Source organism: Scaptodrosophila lebanonensis, unplaced genomic scaffold (genome assembly GCF_003285725.1).
Source record: "Scaptodrosophila lebanonensis strain 11010-0011.00,11010-0021.00 unplaced genomic scaffold, SlebRS2 tig00000001-arrow-pilon, whole genome shotgun sequence".
Taxonomy (NCBI): domain Eukaryota; kingdom Metazoa; phylum Arthropoda; class Insecta; order Diptera; family Drosophilidae; genus Scaptodrosophila; species Scaptodrosophila lebanonensis.
In genome coordinates this window covers 9,850,970-9,874,378 of record NW_022060529.1, presented here as the reverse complement: position 1 = coordinate 9,874,378, position 23,409 = coordinate 9,850,970, and the positions used below count along the sequence as shown (strand labels likewise).

The 23,409-nt window shown below is 40.0% G+C and overlaps 1 protein-coding gene across 1 annotated transcript; it reads left to right on the top strand.

Moving 5' to 3' along the window:
- Window positions 1-14,316: 14,316 nt before the first annotated feature.
- LOC115631665 (serine protease inhibitor 42Dd) lies at window positions 14,317-16,167 on the top strand. Its single transcript, XM_030528481.1, has 4 exons — window positions 14,317-14,449; window positions 14,527-15,449; window positions 15,722-15,869; window positions 15,932-16,167. The coding sequence occupies exons 1-4, from the start codon at window positions 14,434-14,436 to the stop codon at window positions 16,054-16,056; spliced, it is 1,212 nt and encodes a 403-aa protein (XP_030384341.1). The 5' UTR covers window positions 14,317-14,433; the 3' UTR covers window positions 16,057-16,167.
- Window positions 16,168-23,409: the final 7,242 nt, after the last annotated feature.

The following is a 23,409-nucleotide window of genomic DNA, read 5'->3' as shown; positions in this document are numbered from 1 at the left end:
AAATGTTAATTAAGTCATAGCAGAAGAAGAAGAAGAAGAGGGGGAAGGAGGTTGCGGAGGGAGTGGAGACGCACAATAAGCACAATAAGCCGTGGCAAAAGGCAAATGCCTCTTGCACACTTAACAAGCGCAATATTATCGTGGAAAGGACAAGACAAGGAGGGGCGTTTGGGGGGCGTGGTGCGACAATGCATAAAAGTCACTTTGCGCAGCTCTAAATAAAATGCATTACAGTGATGCTGTTGTTGTTATTATTATTTTCAAGCTGTTGTTGCGTCTACTGCGTCTACTCAGACTGTTGCTACATAATTCAACAGGACATGAACTGACAATAAAATGTAGTGCTGAGAACGCATAATAAAGTCTAGTTGCCCCTTTGGCCGTGGGGTAGCTATGGACATGGCTTGGCATGGCTTCTGGCCATAAGTAAAAGGGCTAAAACTAAAAGTATAGCCGTGCGTATAAGAAAACTGTCCCCCAGCCTGAGAACCAGTTACCAATCTAGCCAGATAGCCGGCCAGCGCAATGCAGGCTGCTTGCCTTACAGGCTGTAAAACTGTAAGTTGGCATTAAGTTGCAAGCTTAATGAAATTATTTCTCAAGCTGGCCTGCCACACATAGCAGTAGTTCTAACGGCCCATCGCCGCAATGGCTGCCACTTTTCTACTGCTCTGCCACTCTGCTACACTCTCTTACTTTTTTCCCGTTCCTCTGCTGTTCTTGTTGTTGTTGTTGTTGTTATATTTGCTTTGTGTTGCTCGCTAAGAAGCGCGGCAGCGGCACATAAATACTTCATGCTTAATTGTCCTTTTGGGTGTAATTTCAAACGCTGCTACACACATAGCAGCAGCACAATACCAACAACAACAACAACTACAACAACATCGTCAGCATGAGGAGCAAAAAACGCACGAGATGACAGCTTTAAAAGCTGACTGCTCAGCATTGTTGCTGCTGCCTGCTGGCTCCTTTATTGCCAGCGTTTGCGCCATTCCTTTGCTTTATTTTCATGTGATGCTGTAATTTCAGCGCTTGACACCATAGTTGCAATTTCCGGTTGCTTGCCAGCAATCTGCTTCACGTTGCAACTTTATACTAGCCGGCTTGGTTGGCTAAAAGCCTGTGAAACATTTGATCTCATTCGAAAGAATTTTTTGGTCAGACACGAGTGAAACAGAAACATTATCTTGTACTATATATATCATATAATGCTGTTGGTAGCAAATTGGTTATTGAAATGCATGTTGTTGACGATGGCATCATTCACTTTATCGATTGTCGTGATTTTCAGTACTACTTGTAGTATACACAATTTGTATTCACACTAAATTTCATAGTAGTTCTATCTCAACAGAAAATAAACGATGATTCCCTTGGCTATATAGAAAATATACACAGCTCCAAAATTTTAATAAAGCTAAAGCTAATTATCTTACTAGTATTAAGTTTTATAAAGAAAATAAAAAAATATACAATATAATAATATATAATAATAATTTAATATAACTATACTAAAACAAACGAGAGATACAAATTACACATAACTTAATCAAAGCTCTACTGTACGTACTGTATTTGTTTCTTCATTTTAGGTAACTTTGTTGTTGGCCTTATTCTTAGTATCGTATATTAATACAGTACAAGTATACTCTGTAGGGTGAAAGGATATACTGGTTTTGTATGAATGTGTGTAACACATAGAAGCAGGTGTGGTAGTATGACAAGACGAGTCGATATAGCCATGTACGTCTGTCCGTCAGTATGATCGTTAGGATCACGAAAAGTGTAGGAACTAGAATCACCAAATATTGTATCCAGTTTCTTTTGAACAGATCAAGTTTATATTGGTTTTGTTGATGCACCCCAACGTTCCCGCTCCCCGGCTATTAGTGATTATCCATAACTTCTGTATTTTTTGGAGTTTTTAACCAAAGGTCCAATGCAAAGCCAAAAATATTTGTATTAAATCAGTAAGATAAAACATATAGCATGTATGTGCGCATTATTATTCAATTGAATTAATTCATTAAAATAATAGATTTAGTTTTTAAAAAATACATTTTATTTTTAAATACATTTGTAAAAGCTTATTTTTTGCGTGTGCATTAAGTCGGATAATCGGTTACGTTCGCAAATTTGTTTGCTTTTCATGGTCACGTTTCGTATTTTTGTAGAGAGCACGCACATCTCCAGTGGTGATCAAAGTTTAAAATCAAAGTCTAATGCTGGCAACACAACAACAAAATATGGAGTTTCATCAATTTTTAAAAGGTACCGCGCTCGTTTCCTCATCAATGGTGGCCACACACACGTGTGTGCTCCAAATAAGGCCACAAATGCTCGTTGGGAAATCAAATGGCACGTGATTGAAAGTTGCTTGCGGTGGCTTATCCTGCTGCTAGAGCTCATTATTATGAGGCATGTCCCGATGCCCTTTGTGTGAGCTTTAGGTTGGCCTTATGATTGAACGAGGAACTGCATTGAAGAGGAGCAGCATCAGCAGCGAGCCCAAGGCGTTGCAGCTCACATTGGGACTGGTGTGTCCTCTCCATATAATTGTAGGATTTAAGCCAGAATTCAACCCCCATAAGTGTAAGCTTACCACGCTCCCCAAAAATAGGTCAAATATCTGTTCGCAAATGCACGCGTATGCAAGCAGTTAGAGCCTCACGCGCTACACCTGTAAAGCTGGCTACAAACTGGTAAGTCGTCCTAAGCCAAAACGGCACTAAATAAGTGAAGGCACGGAATAGCGCATATAAATGGCACTCAGCTTGAATGCTGCACTTAAAATTCAAACAGCGCATTTTACTCATGCATCGCATGTGTTAAATATTTTGCCTAGTTATTTTTTTTCCTTATTTTTTGGTTTTTTTTTTTTGCTATTCTCAACACTCAACGTTTCGGCGTTCTTTGCATATTTGGGCTGAAGGTGGTGGTGGCAGTGGTGCTACGTTCTTTGATGCAATTACGCGCGCAAAATGTAAAATTATTTGCATAACCTGAGGCGCTGGCACGCAACAGCCGAGGGTAACACGCCCCGACGTCACTCGGTACTTGGCTCTGCCCACCACTGCATAATTGGCGCCAATCAACATTATCAACTGGCCAAACTGCTAAAATGTCTGTTAGGCTGTCCATTTGTCTCTCTAGGAGGGGACACGCCCCCTCCTTACTTCGTATAAGTTTCGCGCCGTTGCATTCAGTTTGACTTCTTCGTTGTATGTTGTTGCTGTAATTCGCTTCCTTTTGCCTAAATAGAAAATGAAATATCTGCAGTACGGTGCGCGCGCGGTCATTAGCAGTAGAAGCGGCAAAAGCAGCGACATTTTTCGCTTTCCACTGCGCTCTGCACGCCGCTTCGCTCATTTCCGGCATGGCCAAAGTTTTATGAGATTCATAACTTTGCTGGACAATTTTTTGTTTTTATTTTTTTCTTCTTCTGTTGCTGCTGCTGCTGCTGCTCCTGCTGCTCCTGCTGCTTTGTCTGCCGTTCTGCCTTTCTCATTTTTATTGCTTGCTTAATTATGGAGTCACTTTACATTGACACGCAGCTTGGCCAGAAACTCAAGGCAGTCGCACTGAGGCAAGTCGTCCTAAGAGGGGGAAGAGGTCTTGAAAATGCTGCAGAATAAATAGAAATAAGTTCATGGAAGCCGCTTAAAAGTTACAAACTACAACAAAGTTAAACTTTTCCATAACCTTTTCCACTTTTTTCTCAATTCTGCACGCAGAGTTATTTTTTCATTATTTTCTCTTTTCTCCTCTGGCAGCAGTTGTAGCTCAAACAGCTGGCCGTTAACGGACGCACTTCTTTTAACGGGTAATTAGCAGCATCAAAATGGCTTTTCAAAAATGGCACTTGCAAATTTGCTCAAAACATCAAGTTGCTGCTCCCGATACTATAAGTTTACTCAAGCACTGGAAGTGGAGTTGAGTGGCCCAAGGCCCTTAAAAAAACACAAAGAAAAAGAAATGCACACGACTATTGCTAACTAGCATTAATCATACGCCACGTTGCCAGCAAGGGCCACAAGTGGCACCTTCGGTATTCGAAGGGGTTGGGGTGCCGCTATAGGGGCCAAGATACGGCGCCTTATACAGCCACGGCCCTAACGAGGCGTAAGCTACTCAAAAGCATACCACAATAGACCATTAACTGGCCAGATACAGCGGCGACAACAATCTCAACAACAACAAAAACAGCAACAAACAGCAGATAGCAGGCAGGTAGGCAACTATTCTAACTACCTTCGCCTGTCCGGCGCTGCATTTAGTTAACGGTTAGCCAGCGTTAAGTCAAACGACACTTCCGTCCAGGCTCAAGGCACCTAGACAAAGTAAAAACGATAGAGAGAGAGGGTGAAAGGGGACATCCAGTCGGTCGTATCCTACGCTAGGTGCACATTTTGTCGCGCCAACATTTACAGCTAACCACATTTCCGGATTTGCAGCTCGTGCTTCCGTCGTCCACAGACCAAATGATGACAACTCCTGCCTATGCACTAACAAAAATTAGAATTAAAGATACTAGCTATATATCTAAAATTATAATCCATACACACAAGTATGTATGTTCATACTTTGAAAGTAAAACGAAAAGTATTTTTTACATTTTACTTCATAAACATTTTGTTTTGTACCGTTAAGCTGGGGTTTTTCTGTCCACTAGTTTTACCGCATATTAATGTTCAAGATGCGAAATTGTTTAAGCATAATTAATATAAAATAAAATATTAATACACGCACTTACATACATAATATATCAAATAGCTGAACTATCGGCTCAACTAGCTTTTTCTCTCGGTGTATGACTAGTCATAGCAACCTCTGACTCTCCATCCACCCTGCCCACGATTTGCTCAGTTTGGCTTCAGTCGTTTGCCGAGTTTCTTTGCTCAGTTTCATTTTAGCATTTGTTGGCTTTGCGGGCTGCTACTCAAATTTTGAATTGAAGTGTTTACACTTCGTTTAATTGGCCGCAGCATTCGTTTAATAAACAATGAAGTTGACGGTCGTTCGCCTGGCTGGCCTTGCATTTAAATATTTTGAGCTGTACAAACACATAAACTGACTATCTATATTCGTATTAGGATTTGCCGTTACATTACGCATACGCAGAGTGTGGCACTTTTTCGAATTGCTGATTTCGCTACTTGGCATGCCCATTCGCTGGGTCGTTCACATCACTAATGAATAAATCAACATCGTTACCATTCCCAGTGCCTGTACCAACATAGAGAATACAAAAAACATGTACTGGCAAGCTCTAAGTGCTAGCTGCCACGTCCTGGCACACTCACTAATGAAGTCCAAAGCTTTGCGCACGTACGTCAGCGTTGGTTTAAGCAAAACGAATGCTTGTTTTGTGCGCCCGGACAAATCAATTATGTAACACAGAAACTAAAACCAAAACAACAACAACAACAATGGAAGCAGCAACAGCAGAAAAAGAACAGAACAGCTTCATTTGTTCGAGTTCAGCTCCTGGTCTCTCACTCTCAATGTTTTTCCTTCTCTCTTGCTTGGCTCATCCCACATACACGTATGAATCCGAACCACTTTAGGAGTGGTAACTTTTTACTCAGTAACCGTAACTCTCTTAATTATGCGCCACCGTTGCAGTTGGAACGACATTCAAAAGTTATTTAATGGCCACTGAACCGAACCCACGCACACTCACGCAACAGCTTGTAAACTTTCACTTTTAAAGAATGAAAAAAAAACATAAATAGTTTACAGTTCAAAGTTAAAAGCTTACCAACAACAGCACCTGAGGAGCAACACACACAACTGTGTTATGAATAGCTTGCCACGCAGGCAGACCATCAAATCTGTGGCCCCGGTTCCTGCATCCTTTCTGCACAAACTTGTCCCGTGCGTGGAATTTTGACAGTTAACAAATTTCTGTGCAAAAGTTTTGACATCAAAACATGTTCGCCATTGACAGAGAATTATGCTCAGGCATGTCAGTTGGTAGTGCAGACATGCCTCGAACGGAGTGCAGCAGGCAGTTGCAGTGGCAACCACAACAGTTCTTGGTGAGAAAATTAAGTGAAGCATTCGTGCGTGTCGCCAAAGGTGAGCAACTGCAAACAGCTGGATGGCCAACTTTGCTTACCACTTGACGCTCGTCAACTTTCTCGGCTGCCAATGAGTGCAGCAGCTCTTCTTTTTGCCCCCCACAGGCTGAGAGAATTAATTAAGAGCACACCGCTTGTCCGTGTAGAAACAAAATGGTTCTGCAATTTGTTACAATTAAAGTACAGTTTGTTGCATCTGTATACAAACCAAGGCAGCTTGAGCTCATCAAAGATGGCGAAAATCCATATAATAACACGAAGAAAGGCTGACCAAGCCCTTCACACAAAGCTCAACATAAGCCGCAATGTGTTTAAGGTTGCCCGCAAACCATGTACATGACAACGTTTAAGAGCCAAACTACATAAAACGTTTTTTCGGCATAACAAAGGGCAAGATATTCTTGTACTTGCACACAAAAAAAGAACGAGTCATTTTTGAATGGAATTGCATTGAATGCATTGAAGCTTTAGAATATTCGGGTGAACAATTGCCAGTATTTTATTTTATATTTACTCTTACACTGGGGTGAAGAATACTCTTTTATTCATTTTATTAATTTAATTTAAATTTTATACGATCACTAATTTCCCACAAATAATGTAATATAAAATGATTATAATTGGAATTCCAGACTTAGATGTACTTTAATAATCGAAATCAAAAGAAGAAGATATCGAGGTTTAAGGGAAAAATGCAAAAAGTATTTTTAAATCTTAATATTCGTTAACTGGTGCAACAATTAACACCACTCCAATAAATTTTTGTTCTACTATATTACTGTAGAAATAAAGCCTTGTGATTTGTGATCTCAGCTGACAATAAATAGCTAAAACCTCGTTTTAACAATTTTCCAAGCACATTTTGTGGGAATTTATAGAAAAAACGAGCTCAAGAAGCATTTTTTTGAACATTAATTAAACATTTTTTAATGTGTATTATTGTATTTCATATTACGTTTTTTATAATATTATATATTGTAAAATAGAAGTTTTATTTTAATTAATAGACAGTGATTTTGTATAAAAATTTCTATTTGCACATCATATACAATATATTTTTTTGAATTCTAAATATATTTAATGGCATGATTTATTTCAATCAACGATAGCATTACCTGCAATAATTTAGTGCCTCATGGTCCTTCTGGTCGTGTCAGCGCTCGTGAATACCCTCTATTCACCCTATTCTCACATCCTACACATATTTGACGATTAGACCTTCCACATATTCACCATTTCTGTACAGGGTGTAAAAACAAAATGAATTATAATTTTATTAAATAGAAGAGCAACAACAAATGGACTTATCACGTTTTTTCTCCAAGTGTATGCTATACTCGTATATGGACATTGCTGTTGCCTACCGTTCAGTGCGACTGTGAGCCTGGTTGAGTCAATCGAAGTGACTTGTCACTTGTCGTCGCATGTTGTTTACCAATGCCTTAATAGGCATGGACAAAAGACATGGAGACATGGACATGGGGCAAAAGCTGTCAGTGTCATCAACTTGGCTAGATTTGGCTTTAAACGCTCTTTAAAGCAAGGCGGCATATTTGCTATTTTCCTTGCACTAAACCTGCACAACAAGCTCGAGTTAGGCCAAAATCTTTGCTTGTCCAAGAGTACATGCAAAACATAGAAGGATGCGATGAAACTAGAGGACACGACAACGACGACATGTAGTCGACTCAACACACAAAGAGGAAATTAAGTGCTGACCAATTCTGGACATGGAGCTCAGCAAGCAGCCAACCGGAGGCAAGGAGCCAACCATTCATTTCACTTTTGCACTATTTTCGGATTAAGTCTGCGCCTGTCATGTTGATTTGTATTCGCATCTGTGCTAAGTGTGTTTGTGTGTGTGCGTGCGTGTGTGTGTGTGTACGGTGTCTATGTTTGTGTGTGTTTACATCCATAGACCAGAGTCTGCGGTTGCTGCGCTGTTGGCATTTTGCGTTGGTGTCGCTAGCAGCTCACTGTCCATCCACATTTACATCGGTATGGCTGCTGGCGACAAATTTGAATGACGACCATGAACGTGTCCATGCACGAGTATTTCAATGTGTTGCTGAGCGCGTTATGTGTGTGTGCGTGTGCGTGTGCGTGTGAGACCCAAATATTGTTAATCCCATTGATTTGTGTTAATGATTGTCATTGCCACTGTTGACAGAATTGTTTCAACTCGAACGGGACGCATGTGATAGGCGAAAAATGCGGTTAACCCGACGCTTAAACCCCCTTCCGCTTAAAATACTGCTAGACTAAATCTTTGTAGTGCTAACCACAGTTTTTGTTGCCCTGCGTCTGACAATAGTCCTAAATCGCTTTTGAAATGCTTAAAGTTTCCCTACAAACGGACGCTAGATTGATTGCCGGTCAGTCAAATAGTCACACCTCTCCAGAGAACTGTGTACAATGGAATGCAGCCGCATTACGTTTTGCCATGTGCTAACCAAATAGTATGAACAGTCAGGTTGCCCAGAGCTCAAGTGGACTTGTCCGGAGATGGACGACTACGTGTTTGCTTGCGAATCTCGCCGTAAGCCTTAGCAAACTTGCCGTCGATAGATGTTGAATTGATATTTCACGTGAAATCAACACAATATACAAATACAAATAGTCATACACACACACACACACACACACCTACAAACATAAACATACAAACATTCGTTGTATTTCTTACTTTGTCACCATTTGCAGCGGAAATGAAAAATCAAATTGAAGAAAGGCACAGAAAATGTTGCGTTTCGCTTTTCACTCGACCATTTTTCTTTTCCTCTATGTAAGTGTGTTGTTGTGCTTGTGTTTGTTTGTGTGAGTGTTTGTGTGTGTGTGTGTGTGTGCACATGACACTTGACTGTACAGCTGCGTTCTGTTGCTAGCTAGTGTGTGTCCTTCAATGCTGTTTAAATTTGGCCAATGTCTAAAGCGAAAGAGTATATACGCAGACAAAACAGAGGACCAGAAAACCTGGCCAAGCAATTGGTAATTCTAAGAGCTCTTTTATTCCGTCCTGTGTGCTTACCAACTCAGCCCTGCTGTCACAGACATGAAATTGTATTTTTATTGTCTTCCTCTGCGTTATTCTTGTTGTTGGTCTTTCTCTTACGGTATTCATCGCGCACCCAAGACGTTTTTATCGTCTTGGCCATAAGCCTAAACAAATACAAACAATTTTGTCTCAATAAAAACTTAAAAAGCAAAATGTATACAGCCAAAGAAAAAAGTTTAAAAAAGCATCCAGCGATAGAAATAGAAATGGCAAACGTACAAAAATCAATTGATTTCGGTTTGCCAATGCGAATTGGCAAATGGAGAAGCCATAGGTGGGCCAAGGATCAGGTTATTTGAGAAGAGATTTTTTAAATTTAAAGCTTCTTATGAATTTATACAATTTATTTAAAACCTTTAAAATAAATTGTTATTCAAAAACATGTACACTTAATATTACTATAATATACTAAATCTAATTTCGATTGAATTTATGAATCTGCAACATTGTTTTTAATAACAAAAGGTCATTAGGTCATTAAGCGTAGAAGTTTAGTTTTTATAAATATTATCTTAAAGCAAAATATGATTTGCAACTGTGTAAACATAATTAGAAAATGTGAACGTTTTGAAAATATAGAACATAGAAAATTAACTATAAATATATTTATCGATGAATTAATCTTTTACATTTAAATACCCATGATTTAAGATATTATTGGTGAGTTTTACGTATAATTAACAAATGCCCTTGAAATGTTTTTAGTTCCCTACTCATATTACATATGAATCATACGTACGTATGCATGAATTGACAAGGACATTGGTTGAAGTACATTATTGAACGGTTTTACCACAAATCAGACAATCCCAACATATTGGAAATCAACTAATTAAATGATGAGTGCATCTGACATCAGTTGCGAAAGTTGGTTAACTGGCTGTGTAACTGCCTGTCTGCCTGTCTGCCTAGCGCCTACCTGGCAACATGTGAATTTTGTCGGTTTCGAGTTAATGTGCAAACAGGCAACAGGATCTAAGGCAGCTGCTGCAATTCCCAGCGCACAGTTGGATCGAACAATAAATGGTTTAATTAATAAATAAATAAGTGTGTGTGAATGTTGGAGAAGTTACGAGAGTCTGTTCGTGTCAAATGCTGAGCCTGACAACACCTCGACCTCGATGCTGGCTCGATACCAACTTAAATCTCGTTCCTGGTCTCATTTGTGCGTTCGTGTGCAAATGCATTTGCCCTTGCTTGAGCGCACAGTTGGGCACAAGTGTTGTAAACAATTAATAATTAAGCTCTATAACAAGAAGCTCTTCACTAATGAGATGCACATAAGGAGCATTTGCAGTGGCAGCATTGCGTATACGTAACACGATTTTCACAACAACTCGACGCATCAGACTTTTGATATTTGATCTTCCACATAGGAATAACAGTGACAAAGAGACCGCACCTTACCAAAGCACAAAGCCAAAAGCCTTGAGCAAATAAAATACAATCTATTGACAATATTGCAGTAAATAAAAGGAGCATACAAAAGCCGTAGCATAGCCACCTATGTGGAGGCAACACCGGAAGTGGTTCAGCTATCTGAATTCTATTGACGTTGCAATACTGTATTTTGTACACCTGTAACCCCTAAGATAGACCTCTCTACTTGGAATTTTGTGTAGCCGCAACAGCAGCTTGTCAATAACCACATATTGAATACTGCAAAGGAGCGTTGTACGTACATTGTGAAATGTTCAATGAGAATCAGCAGTCAAAACACTGTTAAAATTGAATTATTTTATTATTTGTAGCACTTCTATTGTGTCTGAAATATCAATAGAAAAATATGAAGAAAATTTGGGTGAGTGGAAAAACTTTAAAATTGAATTACCATATCGTTTGAAAGCCCATACGAGACATACATATTGCAAAAAATAAAATTTTCACTCAAGCAAAATTTAAGAGCCAACTTTTTTATTGCGTGAGGGATAGGATTGTGTCTGCAATTGGCTTGCCATTGTAAATATATTTCAACATTTTAGATAACAACGAGCTTGTAGTGCGCTTTCAAGTCGAGTGGTTCATCAGAGCTCATCGCAAACCATTTAAGACAACAACCGATAGAAGGCGGGGGACGAGTCAGTGGGTCCACAACCACAAACGAGTTGGCTGCTCGTTGGATGGTTGCACTCAATTCACTGCAAATATGAAGGCAACCACAGCATGGAAAGTTTCACAATCGAAAATGATAGCTACGGGCGTTGGCATCGCATTGCAAGCCATCAGTTTCTTCATCAACGCCAACTATTTTCGACAACTGCTGCTGCTGCTCAAACTTCCGTTTCCGTTCTATTCCGTTAGCATCGCAAACTCTACACCCAATATACTAAGTAGCAAGTACTTGCCCTGTCGCGGTTTTGAACGTACGCCTCAATTCATTTCGAATTGTTTAATTTGCGAGCCACGGCATGGGTAGCCTAAGCCAGCAAAGCCGCATAATACAGAAAATTTGGCGTTTCCAACTTTGGTAATGCCGTCGAATTTCTTCGCATTGGCTTTCCCTCAAACTGCCAGCACATATGCGAGTGATGGAATTTATGGGTGTGCACCAGCAGCAATATAGTACGTATACGTGTATGTGGTGGGTGTACACAAGAGGCAGTTTCCATTCGAAGAGCTTACCACAGCGCATACCTTGAGGCGCTTCATGAAAATACAATTAGTGCGATTTGAATATGGTACTTATGGCCAAAGTTGTTGCAAGTCCTGTGGCATTTTTCGAACTGCCTCTGCCCATCAAATTGCTCATCAAATTCAATTATAATTTCATTATATCGAGCAACTAAAGCATATGCTATGCTTCAAAGTATTTGCCACTGGCAACATCGAAAATTTAGCGAATTAGGGACTGAAAAGACGTCCCATTCCAATATGAAATGCAGTTGCAGTTTGTACTTAAATATGAATAATTTTTTTTTATTTTTGTTGTAAATACATTTGTACAAGTACAAGTATGTAATTGTCAATATGCGCGAATAAAATAGGAATCGAAAGAAATTTGCATAAGATAGTCGGTCTAGGGGGAGCCTGTAGAGTGTCCGAATTAGCGATAGCGTACTGTATGCTGTACATACATATATCTTAAATCAATGAAATTATATCGACAGCCGCCAATGGACGCAGCAGTTAAACGAATCACACTTAAATGCTCCAATCAGACGTGAAATTTGTTCATTTGCACCAGCCAAGTGCATTTGCATGAATAAATGAATGATTGAATGGCTATGTATGCATACTCGCATATGTGAGTCAGGACAGATGCATGCATGACTGCGAGACACGCACACACACACACAAGCACACATACACTCACGAATTGAGCGAAAACAAGGTACGCCCTGGGCTTTCCAAATGATATTGAAATATAAATACAAACGCATTGGGCAAAAATACGGGGGGCATAAGTGAAGCAATCAAGCGCGATATTTGCGCGAATCGACGCGTAACTGCAGAGCTAGAGAAAGAGCAATTGACAGCGAAAAAGAGAGTGCGAAAGCGGGAAAGAGAAGGAGAATGCGATAGTGAGAGAGAGGGACTCCACGAGCAGACATCTTTTAAGATGTCAAGTGCACATGGCAGCATACACACATCAATGCTCAAAGAAGCATAAACACACACACACACACACTCGCAGTCGCACTCCCTGGCAAACGAAATTACGCTGACTTGAGGGGGAGGAAGCTTTAAGCTTTGGCACAAATGCCACCACATTGCATTATTGACTTACAGTCGAGGCATTCAAATAACAATGCAGCTTCAGCTTTGAAAATATTTGCGAGTCGAGACAAAAATTGGCAGCGATGCAGACGAGCAAACAAAAACAATGGCGCACGAGGGCCCAGTTGCTGGCACAGCAACTGCACAGTAATAACAAAAAATCAAGCCAAGCGCATAACTATGTATAATAGAAATGCAACAACAACATTACAAAAACAAACATAATGCTCGCTGTTTAATTTGACAATCAGCCGCAGACTGCGTATAAGTAGAAACTGCGAACAAATTTCCATTCCCCATTGCCTGCCAAGCACTCTCGAACTGCACCCCATAAAACAACAATATTATATTAATATAAATACTATTTGACTAAAATAATATTTAATTATTTTAGAAAGCCATATAAAAATCTAACCCTATACTATTTTTGGCCAGAAGAGATGGTTCGCCTCTCGTTTAAGGGTAGCGATAATTAAATAGTCATCGAAGATAACATTAACATTTTCGAGTGATCTTTCTAGTGATGCTATAGGCTGTATTTACATTCACAATAAATAGGTATGCTCATTATATGGATTTATTAATTTTGGTAAATAATCATTAAAAGACATTGTTGTCATGAATATTAATTTCAAATCATTATTATGCATTAAAATTTTCATCGACAAATCATATTCTCTTTTTATCAAATTATCAACTTTAATCATTTCACAAAGCTGGGCAAATCAATTTGACCATTTCCACTGATGTGTTTTTTTCTGTGTAACCATTGTCATAGGTTGAAAGGGTCACAGTAATGAATTTATAATGCATCGATATTCCAATTTCAATGGAAAATTTATAGCCGTATACAATGCACCTTGGGAAAAATCATGGCTTACCGGCAAAAATGACAGCCAGACCATTAGATGCAAATGGTTGCAAATTCTAAACATTCCTCACCATACTACTTAAATAATTTTCACAATCGTCCTAATTGATTAGGAAATCTACACTCAGATCACCACAAATATATATCCACCGAGCCGACAAAATCCATTAGACAATCATATTTTGCAAATCAAACCATTTTTAAACAAACTCTAAGCAAAAAATAAGTCGATCCTGATTAGCTTCTTCTACATTTCAAATTATTTAACTAAAAGTATTAAAGTTTTTCTTTATAAATTTACATAAATAAACTTCTGTTTAAAGAAAATTTAGTTATTTTTTCAACAAGTTTTCATAAAATACCATTTCCTTTAGAATTTAACCATTTCCTTATTTTGATGGTTTCTTTAGTCTTCATACACAAATAAAACTAAGCTATTCATTTATATTTATTCGAAATTTATATTTTAAAAACATATATTCTTAGATGCGCTATAAATCATGTACGAGTATGCCTTGTCTTACAAAGTATGTAATCCATAGTGCTGGACCCAAACCGGTTTCTATTGTTTAACAACAGCAATGAGATCATGAACTGCTTATTTCGTGGCATTGTTTTGCTAAACTTGATCTATCAGCTGTACGAGTAGTCTTAAAGTAATAGCTTGTCGCTGTGACAGTCGCATCTGTTTCTCCAAGTGCCTCACAATGAACACTACGCTGGGTAAGCAAATTTAATCAAATTTGATTTGAACATATATTTGAAAACATTTACGGAAAATTTTGAATCTAATTTGGCAGCATATCTGGGCGCTCATGCCATTATTGCCCTCGTACTAGCCAAAATGGCGGCTGCAGGTACCATACTGCCTCCGATCAGCGCCAGTCCCATTGTATTTGCACGCAAATTCTTTCGGGCCATTAACGAGGAGGAGCCGCTCGTCAACATGGTGGTTTCTCCTGCCGCCGCCCGCAGCGGTCTGACACTTGCCTTTATGGGAGCCCATGGCAAGGCAGCTGAGGAGCTACGTGCCGGCCTACTCCTTGGAGTGGCCAAGAAGCCGGTTATAGCCAAGAGACATGCTGAGTTCTGGAGCAAGGAGTGTACCTGCAGCGACCGAGGTGTGGCTATGCGCCTTGCCACGCGCCTTTACGTAAAGGACGACGAACAGCTGCAGCCCAACTTCAATCAGACTGCTGCAGAGTTCTTCAATGCACAGGCCGATGTTCTAAATTTGACCAATGTGGATGATGCAGCAAATAGGGTTAACAAGTGGCTAGAGATGCAAACTTTCCACACAGTGCGTAATCTTCTGACTCCTGCAGCTTTTAACGATGAAACTAGCGTTATACTCGTTAACTCGCTCTACTTTCGTGCCAAATGGGACAAACGTTTTCCATCAGAGCGCACTAAACTGAAGGACTTCTGGATCAATCCAGAACAACGCATGGAAATTCAGATGATGCGTCAAGAGGACCAGTTCAAATATGGTGAATCCAAGACACTGCGTTCTAAAATTATAATACTGCCCTTCGAGGAGTCTGAAGTAAATATGATGATCATAGTGCCGCAGGACAAAGATGGATTACCAGCTCTGGAGCAGAAGTTGCAGGAAATGGATTTAAATGAAGTTGCCGCAAAAACGATTTGGAAAGATGTCGAAGTAGTACTGCCCCGGTTTAAAATTGAGTGTGATTTGGACTTGAAAGTGCCGCTACAAAAAGTAAGTGGTCTAAACTGATCTCAAATTATATAAAGCTGATATAAAATTATAATATTAATCATTTTTAAATCAAGACAATTTCTACCATATCAAGTACTGATTTCATTAGCGGGCTGAATCTTGATACAAATAGCTATATGTATATCTTCTCTGCCAAATCATATAATTTATCATTTATTTCAATTTCTAAAGTGCACCTTTTCTCAAATACAATATATGCAGATAGTGTTTTACAATTTTTAGTTTTAAAATTTAACACTTTACGCTTTTAGCTGGGAATTTCGCGTATATTTGAACCTGGGGCTGACTTAAGCGGAATATTTTTGAAACGCTCAGAAACACCGCAGAAGATTTCCGAAGCCAGGCAAAAACTCTACTTGGATGTGAATGAGTCTGGTTGTGAAACGGATCCGGATACCGGTAAGTTGATATCGCACTCAGTAGCGACACTATTAACTACTGCTTCTTTCCTCTTTTCTTAGCACCAGACACTGGCACTATGACTGAGAATCCAAATCGCAAACAATTCAAGGCAGATCGTCCGTTTGTCTTTGCTATTCGCAACAATCAAACAGTTTATTTCGTGGGTCATTTTGTCAAGCCCTGATAAATACTTAGGTTCCTATGCTGCACTGTGATTATTTCATGGGTAGCAGGGCGAATGATTTTAAAATAAATATACATATATAGTAAAGGAGATGTGCAATAAGAAAAGCAATTGCAAATTTTTTATTACGCGCGATATCAATGACTGATTTTGCCATTGGCTAGAAATGACAATATACTCGTACCATGGACATCAAATTATTGCCGGACAAATGTGCACAATACACGGATATAACAACAAATACCAAAAACAGAAACAGAAACACAACAGCACAAAACAAATAACAAAATGACAGTCAGCACCAACGGCTACAATGCTCAATCGTCGAGCGGCGGACACGGGGCTAGATCATTGCGAAATTCGCTGATATGAAAAGGATGTATACAAAGGGACCGACGATGATGGCGTGAGAGGGGGTCGGGGCGTGCAACAGGCACTAGTGGGCGCACAACAATTGCAAATGAAAAAAGTTAAAAGCAGCAAACGAGCAGAGCAGTGAAAATGCCTTTGCAACTACATACCCATGCTCGTACTCCCACAGAAACACCGATGCCCATTGCTATTCTCATACCATGGCTATTTCTTTTTGCGCCCAACTTGTTAGCCAATTTTAAATACAACTGCTGCCACTGACAGTAATCAAGATTGCACGGCTGCCGCAGTAACAACAATGCCATTCGCCATTCGCCATTCACCATTCCGCCATTCCGCCATTCGGCTGCGCCAACAACAATTGAAAAATAAGTAATTTCTCAACTGTAGTGAACTGCGAGCGGCGGGCAACAATAATAACAACAGCAACAACAACTAGAAGGCGAGACAAGATGGCCAAGTCGGCCGCAAACTTTGCCGTCGCCCATCGCTCCAATTCATCGATGATTGTCGTGGACGCGACTGCCCGTTTGCCGTCTGCCTTCTGCTATTGATGGCAGACGAACCCACGAACCCCCTCAACCCCCCTCCACCACCACACAAGATGGCGCTGTCTGAGCTGAGCTTGCTGCCCGGCTGTGACCAATGTTTATCTTTCAGTTTGCGCTGCGTATCTGCCACGCTTTTCTTCAAGTATAGTTGTACTACATTTTGCCAAATGGCGGAAGTGCAGCTGCACAAACTTTACCGAGCTTCGTTCGTGTACTCGCATTTTGTCATTTCCCGTCCTGGCAGAAAACTGAGCTAAAGTCATTTACCAAAATGCTAATGTAATGTCATACTCGTTATAATGAAATTTAATGTTATGTGCATGAAATCATTACAAACATTCATGGACAATTGCAGCTCTTTCAATTTGTTTGTCCCACTTCGATAAGCTTTTAACATCGGGCTAAGTACTTACATACATATAGTATATAGTATAAATGGATGTTGTTGCACATCCAATCTATCTACATAGTATCAACATTTGCTGGGCGCAAAGTTTAATAATATGGAGCAAATCAAGCACTCGAGCAATATAATTTGAGAGCAAGCATCCAACAATAGCAATGCCAGAGGTTACAAAATTATATTTTGAACGCTTTATTGCACGACCATACACCATACACACGCACTGCATAGGTGACACAATGACTATGCACACACACTTATAACAATAGTAATAATAATGGCAATTCCAGCAACAATTGGCCTCTCAAATCACCTTGCGTACGATACTGTTGTTTGTGTTTGTACTCATATTAGTATTTGCTGCAGCATAATAACAACAACTATTCAAATCACAGCATGTAAATTGCACAACTATTGAGTATATAGTATTGCAAGCACTCAAGGCCATCTGATTAAGACGTGCTCTCCTCCCATCCACATACGTACATACTATACATACATATGTTTATTAATCTTCATTAGTCAGACCAAAAATAATTGCATACGCTCCCGCTTAAGGGCTGTGCGCGTGTGCATCTGTGAGTGTTCGTGCATAATATCAATAATAGCCATAAATGTGTATACACATTATGTATTGTGTACAGTTAAGCCATGAATATAGAATAAAGGCGGCCAGGAAATCTTTGCGGAAATCAAATTCATTAAAGTGATTTCAGTCTTATACTCGTAGTATAGCAAAAGCTTGAAAAAATTGGAATTTTCTTTCATATCCTAATTCCTTCCCTTAAGGCTCTGTGCCAATACACTTAACATAGGACTAAAAATTATTGCACCGCTAACGTTTAATTCTTTTTACAATCATTTTAGTTTAAGTTTAATGTTTAAGCCTAGTCTTTGAATAAGTTTTTGCGTATTTGGAGCATAATTTATAAATACAAGGTATTATTATTTCATTTATAGCAGTAGATTAGTTATGTATTTTCTTATATGTAGAGGTTTCTTTAATTAAATATTATTGTGGAAAATTAACAAAACTTGCAGATACCACGAATTAGAACCTAACGCTCATATCGAGGATTGCTCGTACATATTTTCAGCGCACAAACAAAGAAACTCACTCCATATATAGTAGTCGTGATGCTTTAATAGGATTGTGCGAATTGGGATATTTCGTTACCATGGCGGACATCATTCGCTGACGTGTCTCGCATGGTAAGTAGTTCTTGCCTTTTTTCACAGCGTTTTCTACTTAGACATCTGGTGTTGAATGTATATTATTATGAGCTTAACATTTTGCGAGAAGAGGCTTTAAAGCCTTAGATATGCGGGCAGGCCAGCACAATAAATTAATTTTCAATTTACGACTGACCCCACATGCAAGAAAGTTACACTCGTCTGCTTATTCTGGCTGTGGCTGCCGACAGGTGTGGCAGCTCGTCCTCATAGAAATGGCCTGCCATGTACTCACTTATCGTTTGGCTGCAGTTCAACCTCAAGCACCGGTTAATCCATCAAAAAAGTGCAACAGCCATCTTGCCACGTGACTGGCGGAGCATGCAAAGTGCTGCCGCTGCTGATAATACGCCGTCATGCAGATGATGCTGAAGAGCAGACAGCGGTTCTACTTTGTGGCTACGCATACGTACTTCTAGCATTGGCTGACGTGATAAACTGGCAGACTTTAGACAATTAAGAGGAAAGAGTTGGGGAGCGTTTCACCCAGAATAGTTGTTAATTTCGATTGCTCCTGCCCAACGACCAACACTATGTTCCTCCTTAACTCAAATGGCAAGTCAGCGACAAAAGGAACCCTTCTTAGCAGCTACATTTATGTGAGGGACCTTGGCAACTTTCTTAAGTATGCAAAATCTGTAAGACGAAAAGCAAAACAGAATAAAAAAAAGGGAAAAATGAAAACGCATAAAAACGCACCAAGTCTGACAGGTGATTTAAAAGCCATTTGTCAGCAAAGACGACAACGGCGACGACGACGAGAACGACGACGGCAATGACGGCGGCGTCGCCTTTTGAAAAGTGGTTTGGGTGATTGGCTGGGGTCAGTGAAATTATTCAAATTATCTTGAGGAAGATTTTACTGTCAGGTGCCACGGCAACAATAACAACAATAGTCACGACTAGCTAAAGGCTGGCAGGTAAGCTCTTGCAATTGCTTTTGTATATCCGTTCATCCCCACCCGAGCTGCACTCAAACGACGCAGAGCAGCTTTAGTGGCATTCTTATATTTGTTGCTAGCGCGCTGCCAAACGTGAACTTGCGTTCTGAACCCGACGTCGCTATTCTGATCTGGCAGTTGACAGTCAACAGCCGCCAGGCGATTGCTGGCCAGTATGCCAGTCTGCCAGTCTGCCAGCCCTCCCCCTAGCCACCATTTTCGCCTCCTGTGCTGTTGTTGATGACATTTCGAGATCCCATCTATTATAAGTGCTTACCGCTTGGCGTGCATTGACATTTGGCTAATAGCAAAAACGTCATCGCTCTGTGAACACCGACAAACAATCGGCCACAATGACAGGACGACTGCCTCTCGGCCGCTCTCCATTTAATGGCAGAAATGTCTAATTTACGCTTGCCCTTCTGTGCACGAAGGGTGACTTCACATTTGGCCGAACATCTTCTGAAATTTAAGGCCGGGACTAGCTCAAGAGCTTTAAACTGTCAGAGCTGCCTCAAAGCTTATAATCATTTTTCTTCACAGAGCATATATATACAAGTATTTGTTCAATTATTTGTCTTTAAAAATTATTACTTTCAGAAGAAAGAAATCACGTAAAAATTATATCTGAACATAATGGAAAAGTATAACAACAATTAGCTCCATCTATTCCACAATATCAACAGCACAACTTCTGTACAGTTTCATACTTGTATGTTTTAAAATACGTTTAATAAAAGTCAAAAAAAAAACTGCCTATAATTTTAAAGCTTTAGTCATACTTTCCCCAAACACTAAGAATTGAAAACAAAAATACAGATCATTTTTTAAGAAGCTGTCATAATTCGTTCAACAGCTGGAAGCCTTCAAGAGGTGGCAAATCGACGGCATTCATAAATCAGTTAATGTGATTCATTGATTAGAGCGCTTTGTTAGCCACACATGCAGACGGCATCGCAATCCTCCAATATTTAGTTGGGTTGCAGACATCGGCTGCCTTTATGTACAAATTAATGTGCGTGCTCTGGGCCAACGAAGAACGAACACATTCAACATGGCTGTCGCTTAATCATTCCCACACTTGCGCTGGAGTGAAAGCACCATTGATTAATATTATGGGCCAGCGGGAGGCCAAATGTGAAACTAAATTGGCTATAAAAGTCCAAACCAATTCGAAATATGTGCACACAAACTTGTAAATATTCTATATAGATAATGATTGCATCTCCAATGATACAATTAGAATCAAATTCAGTCGATGTCAAATATACTCGTATATATAAACGCCCGAAATTGAGCCTGTCTGTCGAAGCAATCAAAAATATTGCAACAATTAAAACTCCTTTAGTGTATTGTATTGGGTCACAAAAGCAATTAACTACACTATTCAGAAATAGACAACACACATGTATACGTATCTTTCCCCGTTGTTCTTAGGAACTAGTAGGCACCACTTTGGTGGCCACCGGTACCGTGTTCGGATGCTAAGAAAAATAATTATTTATTTTGTAAGCTATTAGAATGTCTGTTAACTGGTTATAATATCAAACAAATTATTTAATAATTAGGTTATGTAGGAGTGCTAAAAACATCTCTTTGAAACGATGATTTATTCCCTTCCAGTAAAAACCTGCCGTTGTACAATAATCTTATTTGGTTGGTACTGAACCGCTGTAGTACTACGGTTTTCAATAAAGAAAACATTTGTTTCAAATCACTTATTTCTCGAAAAATTCTCATAAGATAATTCGTATTATTGTATTTAAATCCTGAACTAAATAGTGGAATGTAATCTGAATACGTTGGACGAAACTCGCATTCGGCCAGCCGCTAGATGTGAAGCTCTCTGGTAAAAATCATGCGCATTACCCACTAGCATAGACCCACGGGGCTATTGCATGACTAAGATCTTGTCATAATTGAAATCCACTCGTTTGCTTATTGACATGCAGCTGGCTATGTAAACTGATACACAATTACCACAAAATACATGCATACGAGTATGCAATTTATAAAATATACTGGGAGATATACAAGTGTGTGTGTGTGCATATATGTGCATGTTTTGTCATGTGGCAGGCCAGCACATTTGTTATGACAAGTGCCGTGCGTTGGCTTTGTCTTCCCAAATTCTCAGATTGTTTTTCCATTAAACACAAATTTAAATACGCCCGAATAGTTAGGGAGTACCATAGAAGCATAGGCAACAAGATCTTCACACATACAGCTTGCTGAGAGCGCTGAATTTTTGTGCAGCTGCGATTGGAAAACTGTACGTTAATGAAATACAAACGAGGACTGCGACAAGAGACGACCAGCGGGCGGCTTGTTCATGCAAATGCACGGCACTTGTAATGCATTTGCAACATTTGTTGCATACTTTGAGGCGGCGGCAGCGGCTGCTGCTCCTTGACTTGACAAACTTTCACGCACTAAACAATAACACATTAACATAACATTTACATGGCTGTGAGGAACTCAGCCTGCACTCAGCATGTCGTGCAACATATGCGCCAACATTTTGGGCTGTCAATCAGTGCAACTGAATTCAACAACTCGACAAGGAAAACTACAACAAAACATTTGACATTTGCAAATGTCAACGGCACAGAATATGATGAATGCGCTTTCCACGTGTGTGTGTATGTGTGTATATATATATACATACATATACAAACCCCTTAAGTGAAGCACGCTAAGCGACTCGGAGAAAATGCCATCAACAAAAACGCACCTTTTTGCATTGCCAATTTACACGACAAGCTGCGCCGAGTGGAGAGTACCAGGAGGAGGACGCAGCGAGCAGTGAGGGCAGACAGCGGGGAATGGGAAACATTTGCCCAAGTCAAACAAAAGACAAATGACCACAAAATTTATTTTATGTGTGTCTTGTCTGTGCGCCGGCGGGCATCGCTCGACAAAACAATGACCAAGAATAATTGCATGAAATAAAAAGCGGATTTGCATTTTAGATTCTCCCGCTGCTGCTCCTGCCGCTGGTCCTGCTCCTACTTTTGCTTTTGCTGTCGTTCCCACCTTTTTCGGAACTGTTGATTTTTGTTTGTCATTAGAAGCACAAAACGAGCGCCACTAGCGGACAGCAAAATATTTTGCCGCGCTGACGTTTGCCATGGGAGACAAGGAGACAAGGAGACAGAAGGTACACCGGACAGACAAACGATCCCGAGCCCGGGCCCGTGAGATAAGACATAGCCACAATCACAATTGCAATGCTGCGTAGCTCGACGGGCACTGGCCGGCCACTGAATGAATGTCAGCGCACGCTGGCAGCTTGTCACAGAGAAAAATAATACTCAAGACAATTTTTTATGACAGCTTACGTTGCCTGCCTGCCGTGCTGCCGACTAGCCAACCATGCAACCTCCCGGCCACCCAACAAGGGCCCTGAAACATGGCTACTTGTGACGAATGATTTAAAGTTTGGCCATTTTGTTATTGTGACCGACCGCCCCACTGTCATTCCAATGTTTCTGTGTGATGTGGGAGAATTTTTGGTGTTTAGTTACATGTTTGTCTTTTCGCTTAGCGGCAACTGTGGGCTTGATGAAGTGTCTGTGTAGCTTTAAAGTGGGTAATATATTTTTATGATTTGGCTCGCTTTCTTATTCCGGCAATGAGATGAGATTTCTCGCTGGCAGAGGCTGAAATTTAGCAGCTTTGCCACTGTTTTATTTGCGCTCATTTCTCGTAATGCGAGAAGTTTTATGAGTTGTGATTCCTTTTTGATTTGGGCCGCATTGCTGCCATAACACACATATACTCGTACACACATGAATAATGGCTATGATTAACGTCCTGCATAAGAGCCTGGCAATTTGTAGCCCACACATAC

Bases quoted from the DNA above. Each gene is read 5' to 3' on its own strand.
- LOC115631665 (XM_030528481.1), top strand. The intron at 15,450-15,721 runs GTAAGTGGTCTA...TTACGCTTTTAG, and splicing joins TGAAAGTGCCGCTACAAAAA to CTGGGAATTTCGCGTATATT. The intron at 15,870-15,931 runs GTAAGTTGATAT...CTCTTTTCTTAG, and splicing joins TGAAACGGATCCGGATACCG to CACCAGACACTGGCACTATG.